Source organism: Bombina bombina, chromosome 6, assembly GCF_027579735.1.
Source record: "Bombina bombina isolate aBomBom1 chromosome 6, aBomBom1.pri, whole genome shotgun sequence".
NCBI classification, from domain to species: Eukaryota; Metazoa; Chordata; class Amphibia; order Anura; family Bombinatoridae; genus Bombina; species Bombina bombina.
Window position 1 is genome coordinate 461,823,962 of NC_069504.1, and position 13,345 is coordinate 461,837,306.

General features: G+C 39.3%; 1 protein-coding gene across 1 annotated transcript in view; it reads left to right on the forward strand.

Annotated features, from left to right (window-relative positions):
* LOC128663085 (A disintegrin and metalloproteinase with thrombospondin motifs 2-like) overlaps positions 1 to 13,345 on the forward strand; it is a 914,348-nt gene that overhangs the window by 356,656 nt on the left and 544,347 nt on the right. The window contains exon 3 of the mRNA XM_053717234.1: positions 885 to 1,038. Within this exon, the coding sequence (XP_053573209.1) occupies positions 885 to 1,038 (154 nt within the window). The remainder of the gene's footprint in view (positions 1 to 884; positions 1,039 to 13,345) is intronic.

Sequence of the window (13,345 nt, forward strand, 5' to 3'; positions counted from 1 at the left end):
ATCTATATATATATATATATACCTAGAACTGTATATATATATATATATATATATATATATATATTCCTATGATATATAGGTATAGATATATATTTTACACTACATTATCATATATATATATATATATATATATATATATATATATATGTAAAATATGTGTAATGTGCTTCGTATTTCGCAATGTAGGTCTAATGTGGTGTCAGTTCAGTGTACATGAAAACTTCGTTATCGTATGGCGTGCTATTGAAATATTAAATACAAAATATTGAAAAATATTAAAAATTATTACAAATTATTATATATACTGTAATATATTTCTGATGCGCGCAAAGAGCTGAAAAAACCCAATATCACTTTCCTACTGAAGTTAGAGTGCCACTTGTAATCTATCCCTAAATGTTTTCAAGGTTTCTTTTTCACATATGACAATTTTACAAAGGGAGTTTTTTTAATGCCAAAACGAATTCTATGGGCAGTAATGAGATAGATTGGGCATCATTAATTATAATAACCTGAACTAACAAATCAAGGATATGACAAGGGACGGGTGCACATTTTTTTTTAATTCTGCAATTTTCAAGGTGCCATGTTTTGGAAATTCATTTATTTTTTTTACCTTTTTATTTACCTTTTTCCTCTATGTATGATATATTCTGGCTTCCCTGGCTGCTTACCAGACCAAAGCTTTTTAATTTTTTTTTAATTATCTTTTACTGATTTAGTTTTGTTTGTTTTTTTATTTTCAAGCTGTCTTGTTCTAGCTAGATCCCAAGGCAGCATAATATGAGGCACGTTAAATATAGTAAGTTTATTTCCATAAAAAAGTGCATTATCATGTTATAGAACTTCTTTGTCAATATAATTTTTCTGGTCTATCATTTTAGGCTGGCATGATTCGAACAGACAAGGACGAATTTTTCATAGAGCCGCTGGAGAAAGACAAGCAAGAGGAAGACAGTGGAAGAACACATGTTGTCTATCGTAGATCAGCTATAATAAAGTCGTTTCCCAGTAACAACACTGACATGCTCCATAATGGTAAGTCTGTGATGCAAATGATAAATGACTGTAATTAATATTTAAAAGTTTCTGCCAATTCTTTCTTAATAGAGAATGTTAAAAAAAAAAAAGCTACTGGAAGCTGCTACAATAATTTTAGACTTAAAAGTGACATAAAAGTGCAAATAGAAAATGCGGAAATGTGTTACAGCATTTATTATTGCACTGTTGCTTGCATATAACTGTGAGTTTAACCCCTACAAAGGGGTTAAACACATAGTTAAAGGGACATGAAACTCACTTTTTGTATTGCATGATTCAGATAGAGCAAGCAATTTTAAACAATTTCCAATTCACTTCTATTATCTAATTTGCTTCATTCTCTTGATATAATTTTTTAAAAGCAAACATAGCTAGCTTCTGATTGGTGGCTGCACATACATACATATACTCATTGTCTTTCAGATGTGTTCAGCTAGCTCCCAGTAATGCATTTCTCCTCCTTCATCAAAGTATACCAAGAGAACAAAGTACATTTTATAATAGAAGTAAATCGGATATATGTTTAAAAATGTATAAGAAAGATACATTTTGGGTTTCATGTCCCTTTAATAGCTCCATAGACTGTCAAGGTGAATTTGTAGAAAAATCAGTAGATAAATCTTCTATCAGATTGTGATTGACCCCTACAGTTGATAATATAAGTCAATGGAAAATGTACTTAAAACTGCACACTCTATTTGAACCATGAAGGTAGAATTTTGACATTTATGTTACTATGTTGTAGTCTATGTCCTTCTCATTTCATATTATATTAAACCTAAGTCTTTGAAGACTGAATTTATGTGCCTCTGTATAGAAGACTAACTGTGGGTTGATATTCTTCAAAATAAAAAGTCTATTTGCTATGTAATTCTACCAAGGTGTATGTAAGTATTGAAAAACACGTACCTGGCTAAAAAAAGACAGTCATTTTACAATATATTTTTTATGTGCATTTATTAATGGGACACTCAAGTCAAAATAAACTGTTATGATTCAGAAAGTGCATGACGTTTTAAGACACTTTCCAACCTACTCCCTTTATATGTTGTTTTATATGCACACTTTCTGGGAAACAAGAACAAACAGAGCATAAGCACAAGCTCACAGGGTATACTTATAGTAGTCTGTATTTGGCTGATGTCCATCACATGATACAGGGGGCCGAAAATGGGAGAAATAAATACATTTTTCAGTAAAAAAAAAAAAAAATACTGCTTATTTGAAATTCAGAGTAAGTTCTATTACCTTATCTTTTCATTGTGCACCTGTTAATTATGCAATTCTACTGCATTGAGTGGTCCTTTAAGTTATTGTGAAAGAAACCTACTATACTTCTAGAATGTTACAATGAACTTCTGAATTCTTATAGGTTCATGAAACACATACTGAGATCTTGTGTTCCTACACCAATATTATTTGTGTATGGCTTACTAAGCACTTTACAATATTATTTGTGTATGGCTTACTAAGCACTTTACAATATTATTTATGTATGGCTTACTAAGCACTTTACAATATTATTTGTGTATGGCTTACTAAGCACTTTACAATATTATTTGTGTATGGCTTACTAAGCACTTTACAATATTATTTATGTATGGCTTACTAAGCACTTTACAATATTATTTGTGTATGGCTTACTAAGCACTTTACAATACTATTTGTGTATGGCTTACTAAGCACTTTACAATATTATTTATGTATGGTTTACTAAGCACTTTACAATATTATTTGTGTATGGCTTACTAAGCACTTTACAATATTATTTGTGTATGGCTTACTAAGCACTTTACAATATTATTTGTGTATGGCTTACTAAGCACTTTACAATATTATTTGTGTATGGCTTACTAAGCACTTTACAATATTATTTGTGTATGGCTTACTAAGCACTTTACAATATTATTTGTGTATGGCTTACTAAGCACTTTACAATATTATTTGTGTATGGCTTACTAAGCACTTTACAATATTATTTGTGTATGGCTTACTAAGCACTTTACAATATTATTTGTGTATGGCTTACTAAGCACTTTACAATATTATTTGTGTATGGCTTACTAAGCACTTTACAATATTAAAGCCCTGTGTGCTAAGATAATACATTTCTGTTGTCCTTAGGCTCTTCACATTGTAATACTTGGTAATATGTTTCTTTTTCAGCAAGCAAAGTATGTAGTGATTTCTTTAATATAAAAAAACAGCCTTTCTATATTTTTTTTTTCCAAATCCTTTTTATTGAAGCTATAAAATCAATACAAACACAACAAAGAGACCAGAGCAGAGTGTTACAATATCAATACAGTCCAGTATACAATCAATACAAATTTACAAACTGCAGACCTTAAAAACATTCAGAACCAAAAAACTTATTCAGCATATTCAACATGCCCTTTGCCTTGTATATATAATAACCTTGACTGGGCAGAGAAAATAGTCTAGGACCCACTTCCTAATGTTAGAAGGTTGTAAAGAACAAAAAGTGAGGCAATGGAGTCTTTTGGCGAAGGGGTCTCCAAGTTGTAAGGGATAGGGGAAGAAGCAAGGGCTTACATTCAGCCCATGTAAGGGGGTCTAGTTGAATATGATCAAATATAGATGAATATCAACCTGTGGGCAATTTGTCCGATAGCATGAAGATTATTGTCTCATTATCTTAGCATCCCCCTTGGAGGGGGGGGGAAGGGGGAAGATCTTAGCTGGGGAGTGGGGATAAAGAGGGAAAGGAGGTGGAGGAAATAGGAGGAAGAAGGGAAGAGGAGAAAAAAACAAAAAACAAAAGGACCAAGCAGAGAGTCTCGTCTAATCGAGCTATATCTACAATAATGGAGTGTTATATCTAGTGGAAGGGTTTGCCATTTATTGAAGAGCAATCCAATCCATCCAGGTCTCCCAATAGGTTTCCATCCCATTAGTTTCTCCAGCTACAAATTGTTACATTGTCGCAAAATAATTCACCAAGTCACATACCCCATTCAGAGCTGGGGGTTCCGGTTGCTTCCATGCCCTGACAATGCATAGTTTAGTGGCTGCCAAAATGTAGATGAGCAGTCTCTTAGTGCATAGGGGAGTAGAATGTGTAAAGATGTGAAGCAGGGCTAATTGGGGAGTCAGATGTATATCTATATTAACCAAAAGTGCTATCACCTTTGGACAGGACCACTGACTAGGCAAGTCCGTACCCGGCTTATCACAGCTCCTCCAGCATTGCACTTTATCGCTGTTGTACATCTTTGCTAGTCTCACTGGGACCCTGTGCCACTTTAGTACTACCTTCATATATGTTTCCAGGACTGTCATGCAATGTAGGGTTTTTTTAGTAAGCAAGATCGCAGAGGCGATTTCACTGTCAGATATTGTAATATCTAATTCTCAACTCCAGGATTTTATCTGCCACGGGTGGCCAATCGAATGGTCCTTTATAAGGGCAGCATAGTGGAAAGATAAAGGTCTAGTCATAGCCTTACCCTTAAGCCATCTCTCCTCCCACTTGGACCTCTCTCTTAAAGCTGTTTTTGGGAATTCTCAAGATTTGACTAGGCGTAGTACTCTGAAGCTCTCAAATCTAAACCACAGCAGATTCTCTCCATCAGACCCAAACAATTGGGTTGCAGAGGCTATAGTTCCCGAGGAGTATAAATCAGATATGTGGTGAACACCCCTCCTTTTCCAGAAAACCAAATGAATATTTGGAGAACTCCAAAACAGATCTCCCAAACTGTGAATAGGGGAAGGATGTGGTGAAATATCTGTGTGATGGCGAAGGTCATGCCAGATATTAATGGTCTGTTTATCAATAGGGTTATCAATCTGGCTGCCTAAATGTATGTGTTTAGGGACCCAAATAGCTTCTGTCAGGTCTATCCCTTGAGGCAAGGCTTGTTCTTCAAGCCTGTGCCATCCCGGCTTCTCAACTGACGGTCCCCAAGCTGAAATGTGAGAGTGTCTTGCCGCCTCATAGTATAGATATACATTGGGGAACGCAATACCCCCTCTAGAGAATTGTCTTTGAAGAATCTTATATGCAACTCTCAGGATTTTATTCCTCCACACATAGGGGCCGAATTATCAAAGGTCTTGCAGACCTGATCCGACAGTGCGGATCAGGTCCGCAAGACCTCGCTGAATGCGGAGAGCAATACGCTCTCCGTATTCAGCATTGCACCAGCAGCTCACAAGAGCTGCTGGTGCAACGCCGCCCCTGCTGACTTGCGGCCAATCGGCCACCAGCAGGGAGATGTCAATCAACCCGATCGTATTCGATCGGGTTGAAATGCGGCGAATCCTGTCCGCCTCATCAGAGCAGGCGGACAGGGATATGGAGCAGTGGTCGTTAGAGACTCTAAAGACTCGCCAGAAACACGGCCCTTCAAGCTTCACTCGGAGCTTGATAAATGGGCCTCATTGTGTAGGAAGGTTCTATGAATTTGTTGGAGGATTTTATATGGGATATTGATCGACAGACACCTGAATAGGTATAGAACCTTCATGAGGAGGGACATTTTGATCGTAGCCACTCTGACATGACATTTCCTGATTGGTCCCATTTTATCATAATATCTAACCTTAATGTCTAAAAATAATTTGTCAAAATTCATTTTCAGTACAGTATCTACATCTCCGCTCAATATCACTTTGAGATGTGTTAGGTGGCTAGTGGACCATTGGAAATTAAACCTTTGCTGTAAGGTGAGCAGCTGGTCAGCAGCAAAATTTATGGTGTAGGCCTCCGTTTTTTTGATGTTAGACTTATAGTAGCTGAGTTTACTGAATAGGTCAATTAGGTGAAACACCACCGGGATCAAAGACTCCGGATTTGTCAAAAGCAGGGTAACATTGTCGGCGAACAAGAAGATTTTCTCTTTGTGAGTGGGGTATAAGACTCCTGAGATCTGATTTGAGCATTGAATGGCTTGGGCAAAAGGCTCTGTCACGAATACCTCATGATTTAGCTGCCAAGGGGTTAATTCTCTTTAGCCTGTGAGCTAAAAAACATTTATTTTTTTCAAGAAGAACTGTGTCCTGTGTTTGTTTCTTTTTTTGTGATAAAACCAGACTACATTATAAATTGTTTCAGAGTTCCACTTGAATAAATGTTATCGTATAGGCACTGGTGCATTTAGGCCGTAAAAGTGTCGGTATTAGAGACACAGAACAGTGCCTCTTCACAGAAACTGATAAGGTCAATAAAGGGACATGGGTATAAGGTAGATATGTGTTTAAAACATGTTATGACATTAGATGACGGTAAATATGACAACCATGTCATATTTGGTATCATATTGATTATCACGATGTAAATAAGAGATTGCCTTTCTGTCTATATGAACATGGATGTATCTAGCAGAAATTATGATGTGTTCTATAATTTCAAGCAAAGACTTAGTTTATTGATGGTCATAAAAGATAAGGGGCTTCTCAGCCCCTGCAAAGAACCTGAGGAAGCAACCTGATCTCCTGAAAAAGGTATAAGGGTCTTGTGTTTTAACATTGAAATTGTCATTCTTACAAGGGAAGCTGTGACTAAACTGAGTAAGGACCCATTGCTTCATGCCATCTCCCTGGCGCAGATCATGAGACTAGTAAAGTATTAAATGTTTTTTCTACTTTTTTATTTTAAAAACTGTTTGCTATGTGTAATTGTACTTGTAACAACTTTTTATTAATAATGCATTGTGCATAATATTTTTGACATAATAAATAATTATAATAATAATAATAATGTTGAAGGCCCTGTCTTTAGATGCCGAAAAGGCCTTCAACATTATTATTATTATTATAATTATTTATTATGTCCGGACAACACGAGGAGATTACTATCTGTATTTTCGGACGCGGCCAGGAAGAAGACCCCATTGGCCGCGTCCGAAAATACAGATAGTAATCTCCTCGTGTTGTCCGGACCCTGACGGCCCTTGGCAAGCCGACTTGGTCTACCTGTATGAGTGTAGGTAGAAGATTGACTAGTCTATCCGCTAAGAGTAAAGTTTGGAGTAAAGTTTGGTGTCCACATTAATCAGTGATATTGGTCCAAAGCTGCTACACAAAGAGATATCTTTGTTCAGCTTAGGAATAGTAATAATCAAAGCTTCGAGATTTTCCTTCAAAATCTGTCTGTCCGATTTGATTTCATTAAAAAGTGGGTGCAAGACCAGTATCAGTAGCTTCAAGAACTTTTTGTAGAAAGCTCCAGGAAAGCCATCTGGCCGGGGTGCTTTGTTGTTTTGGAGATTTTTAATCAAGTGTGATTTCTCTACTGTGAAATGTTTCTAGTAGGGAGACCTTAGCTTTCTCTGAGAGCGCAGGGAGGTTCAGTTTTTGAAGAAACTAAGTGATCTCCGTCACTGTAGCTGTATCTGGTCTCTCATTTTTGTCGATATTATATAGGTTATCGTAATATTCCGCAAATGTTTTCCAGATCTCAGCTGGTGCAAAGACTCTGTTACCATTATGGGCGATATATGGGATTTTTGCTGCGGCCAACCAATTCTTAAGCTTGCTAGCTAACAGTGAATCGGCTTTATTGCTCTTGTGGTATAGGAGCTGTTTGATGGTGGACAAAGCCTTTTGAATTCTCCTCAGTTCAAGTACTTTTATCAGGCCTTTTAATCGCAAAATTGTCTTGGTACATTTTTGAGATGGGTTTTTCCTGTTCTGGTTTTTAGCTGTTCTCAGTTCACATGTTAATTTGCCCAGTGGAGCACTTGCAAGCCGACATATTGCAGCTACTTTGTCAATACACATCCCTCTTATATATGCTTTCAAAGCTGCCCATCTAATTTGATAAGTAGTTTGGCCTTCCTGATTAACTACCAGAAACTGGTGTAGTTCCTTCTGGAGTTTTCCCGAGAACGAGGGATCCGTCCAGAGGAATTTTGGAAAATTCCAGGCAGGTTTCACGTAGGGTGAGTTTGCCTTGAATCTGGAAGGAGACCGCATCATGGTCAGATCAGGCGCAGTAATGTATTCTAGAATTTTTAATTGAGTTAAGGGTCCATGAATCTACGAAAAAATAATCAAGATGAGAATAGGACCTGTGTGAGGCTGAAAAATAGGAAAAGTCTCTTGAATCTGGATGGCAGGCAAGCCAGACATCGTATAGAGAGTGCTGAAAGATTAATTTCTGAAACTTGGGGGCCATCGATTTAGAGAAGGAGTCCAGTGTTTTGTGTGCAGGGATTCTCTTGTCCATAAGCGGATCCTAGACCTAATTAAAGTCTCCGCCTAGGACCAGGGTTCCCTGTTTCAACCTTTCTACTATACCAAGGATCTTTTTTAAGAATGCTGTTTGGCCTTGGTTAGGGGCATAGATGTTGACCAGCGTGAACAATTGGTTGTTCAGTTTACAGATCAGGACGAGGAAGCGTCCCTCCTCGTCCCTCTCCAAATGTACTAATCAAAATAGAGACTCCCCTAGTTTTGTCATTGTAAGTAGAGGAAACTTAATTACCGGAATATGGGAGGTCGCCCAGTGGGTTTCCTGGAGAAAGACTATATCGGTTTTCTGGGTCTTGAGGAAGTTTTTCAACAGACTATGTTTATTGGGGGAATTCAATCCCTTAGTGTTCAGGGTAAGAAATCCCAAGGTTGTCATTTCAGACATTCTGGAAGCAAGAGAAGAACATATATATATATATATATATAAAAGGGGGAGAGGAGGGGTAGGGGAAAGGAGAGAATAGGTAGGTAGGAGGGGACTAAGTCTTTAGGCAAATCAGACAGATGCTTAAAGAATCTGGAATGGAGGAGCCTCTTGGTAGAACCTAGGCTTACTCCTTCTCGACAAACATCCAAAGTATTATAACTGAGATAAAAGGAAAGTATATATCTAGACTCTATGTTCTAGCGTTTACTATGTAAACTTATGTTTCATGGAGGGGGGTTGAACATGTTGTGTTTTTTCTTAGAGGTAACTGGAATATCCGGTGGTCAGGGGGGAAGTGTCAATGACCGAGTAACCACAGCTCATGCTGTGACTGCACAAGGGGGGGCTTAAATTGATAAACTATCAAGAAATAAGGGGCGGGAGCTGGGGCGATTTGGCTACTAAAGACCCGCTCACCACTAAGGTTTGTGATATTCAAAGGGGTGGTCTTTGGGAGGGCTAGGAAGACTTTGGGAGCAAGAGTATCTAGGGACCATGGGTAATGATGGAACTTGCTGAGCTGCCACTAGGGGGGTCTATGGACCTGGGTCACGACATTGAGATCAAAACGGAGATGCCTTATAGGGGAGTTTGTATATAGGGATCTCAGAATCAGCTTGGTCTTGTGATCTGATAGAAATTTTAAGGGGAATTAACAGCGAGTAAGGCATGGAAGTAACATTAGTCCCTGAGTGGGAATAGATAGCCTTATATTTTATGAGAATTGTGATATAGGAATAAAACCCTTCCTCCCCCAATCACCCACAGAGTGGCCTGCCCAAAGGTTGCTATCATAGTCATCTACTTGTCTAGCCTTTAACATTCAAATAGTTCTGCTTGTGATAACACTTATTAGCACCCTTTCCTCGCAAGAGAGATGAGTGGTCCACCTCTTCATATTAGCCGGTAGCAACCCACCTCTATAGAGTGGCCATTTATTACAAGACCAGCTAATATTGTAACATGTAAGCAGAGAGGAGGAGGCTGAGGTCGTTGGTCCTAGATATATAAACAAGGCATAGCCACAAAACCCAGTAAGCTCATCTATTTTGCCACACAGGGAATCAGCTACCTGTATATAGGTCCAAATAGGACTAGGGCAAACCTGATTCCCAACTCTGGGATCATTATGTCGGCAATACAGTAACAAAACAATATTAACACATTTGAGCAAGAGTAAAAGCATTTCACATACAAATAACAATGCTTGTCTGTTTCGCCATGCAGAGACTCAGATATCTTCATTCAGCCTTAATCAAGGCTAGGGTACTCTACCCTCACATCCCTGTGATAAGATATATGATGGTAACACAGAGCAGCACACACAACCTTATAGAATGTCAATACCAGCATACCCAGTTAACTCCAAACATATTTGAGCAAAAATAAGAACATTTCACACAGAGATAATGGTGCTAGTCTGTTCCGCCATGCCGGGAGTCAAATATTGTCAGTCAACCTTAATCAAGGTTAGGGTAATCTACCCTCTTATCCCTGAGATTAAATAAGACGGCATTACAGAGCAGCACCCAACATCATATAGAACAACAATATACCCGTAATTAATTGACATAGGATTAGCTGCATTTTCAACAAATTTGTTCTGCTAGTCCATTCTGCCATGCAGTGGATCACTTGTCTGTTTTAGTGAGATCTGAGACAATCTATGGCCTCCTCTCTAGTATTCATTACGATAGTATTGCTGGGCAGCAGATATATCTTCATAGGTTGTTGAGACCACATTATCAGTTTAGTTCTAAACTTGTATTTTCTGACTCTCATTAGTGGCCCACGTTTCTCGTAACTGGGAAAGACACATATTAGACCCCAACAAATAACATATTCTTCTGTTTTAGGGGAAATTCACTTATATGGCATTAAAAGATCCTCCTGCTGAGAATAGTCGCAAAGTCTTTAGCAGTGGACTAGAATACTAGCCCATCTGTACCCCAATGGGTGGACAGGAGAGTTGGGGTTGTTCTTTGTCGTCTTTACTGAGAATGGGGTCAGAGTATTTAAAATGTCCCCAGTATACAGTTCCCACAAGTCCCAAATCAGTGTAAGAGAGACATATAGGAAAGAAAAACAAATAAGTGACATTTCCCTCCCCCACCCCCAAAAATAAAATACTTCTCATCAGATCATTTAGGGGTTAGGGTGTTTGCCTCTCTTGGAAGCAAACATGTGGAGCTTGTATGTTCCTGATGTGAGGCCAGATCCCGGATGGGAGATTGGCGTTTGCTGATTGAAAGTCTCTGTGGTAGAGGATGCCACTCTGTGGCAGACGAGCTGAGTGATCTCTATGGATTTGGGGTCTTGGCTGGTAGATCTGAGGGTTCCTTCTCACTGTGGGTTGAATGACGGCCACTAGATTGAGGAGCAGGAATACAGTCCCACTCTTTCAGGTGTTGTTGGGCTCTAGCAGGCGTATCAATTGCGAATAGGCGGCCCTCTTTGTGTATGAGAAGCTTCGTTGGGTGACCCCTCATATACTTAATGTCCAGTTGGCGTAGGGTTTTAGTGATTTCTCTGAAAGTAGCCCTTTTTTGGATTGTGAACTATGACAGGTCCGGGAAAACTTGAATGTTCTGGAACCGGTCCAGGATGGTGGGGTTGGAGAACATAGCTTTTGTGATCTGTTCCTTATAGGTAAAAAAATGAAAGCGAGCAATAACATCCCAAGGTTTTTCAGATGATACGTTCCTACCTCTAGGGAGACTGTGAACCCTATCTATCAAATGTTCGCTAGGGATCTGTGGGGATTTTAAGTAATCGCAGAATTTGATGAGGAAGGGTTCCAGATCTTGAGTTGAGACTTCCTCTGGGATTCCCTGGAATCTCAAATTATTTCAGCGGGATCGGTCTTCAATGTCCACCATCTTAGCCTCCATTGTATCAATCATATCTACCATTATTTGTAAGTGGTTGGAGAGATTGGCCTGCTCCACTGCCAGGTCCTTTTGCTTCTGTTTGTGTGTGTCGACCCTCTCTCCAATCACTCCTATATCTTTGCGCAATTCCGCCACAGAGCTCTTAAAGGATTTAGTAAGAGAGTCCTGGAGGTCTTTGAGTTTCTGCGTGAGTGTGGCAATTATGTCTGATGCCATGGTAGGTTCTGATTTCACGGCAGTTTGAGAACACTGATCCAATTGAGCTCCCCTTACTGGGGGACTGGTTGCAGGGTCTCTTATATCTGTTGATTTCTCAAGCTGGGCTTTTAGTCAGCTACAGATTTTTTGTATTCGGTGGAATTTGCGGTCCTCCTTTTGGACCCTTGTTGCATGTTAGGGAATCCTCTAACCAGTAACCTCTGCTTGAATGGTCTTTACACAAGAACTCCAATGTATATAAGCTGTCTCAAGATTGTAAAGGGCCCATATCGTGACTATTCATTACAAGAGTCTGGGGCCCCCTAATGACCCCCTGACCGCTGGGATCTCAAGGCAATAACATCAGCATACTGAACAAGATATCACCGTTAAAGGCAGCCAACTTAATATAGTCACCCCTACCTATTTCAAGAGTCAGTTTAGTGGAGGGCCTCTGGGGTGATCAGATAGCTAGATTTGGTTCAGGACTTTTTATGGTAATGTGCTCACTGGGTATGTCAAATGAACCTTATCCAAAGGTTCCCCCCAGCAAGGACTGTTAGTGTCTTTATGGGGCTCTTAAGGTGTAGTTGAGTTGCCACGCACTTACTTGTAATGCGAGGAAGAATTCCGTCTGAGCAGAAAGGAACCTCCGCTCAGAGCCGCTCTGCCTGATGACTGGTGTCAGTTAACGTTATAGTTTCCTATTTTCGTAGGGCCTGCTGCATGGCTACTCTCAAGCTCATAATCCAGTGGTGCGGCCTAGCACCACGTGGCGAGCAGCGGGCTTCTCAGTCCGGGCAGCCTCCTATAGCCTCTGATCAATAAGTACTCCAGCCGGTCACCCAGTCTCAGTAAACGTGGGCGCCTGCTATCCCAGTCACAATTTTTTCATACTGGTCTGCAGTAATAAGATCAGACAGCAACATGTCAGGTCCGTATGCGCAAGGCCCAGGTTTCACCAGAGGTGACCGTCTCTTGTCTTGGCTTACCGGAGGGTCCTAGAACAATATACCCACTAAAAAGAGAGGGCAGATAGGGTATTTAGTCCAATTTTTGGCAATAAATATGCTCTATCTGCTTTTAAATACAATTAGATAGCGGAGCTGCGAGTAGACACGTCTGCTCCGGATGCTGGCTAACTCAGCCCCCCCAGCCTTTCTATATTTTATGAAAAAATAAAGTGTTTATTATGTTATCAGCTTAAATAAAAGCAAGAATGACAATACATAGATTCTTAACAACTATGTACACTAATTGACAAAGTATTTATAAAAAAATATAATATTTAATCTAAACTTGTTTTCCTTTGTGGAATTTTGATTACAGTAATCTGAGAAATTACAAATTAGCCAGTAAGGGAGCAGTTAATTTACCTTGGATGCAGGTGACAGCTTAAACTGTTAAAGGGACCCTAAATGTATTACAAAAAATGTCAAAGCATAATAAGCATTGCACTGTGAAGTGCATATATAGTCAGATTCCTAAAAGTTTGCAACAACATCCAAACTGGCATGGAACAAGGAGACCTAACTGGACCAATTTTCCTTGATTTTGCAAAGGCCTT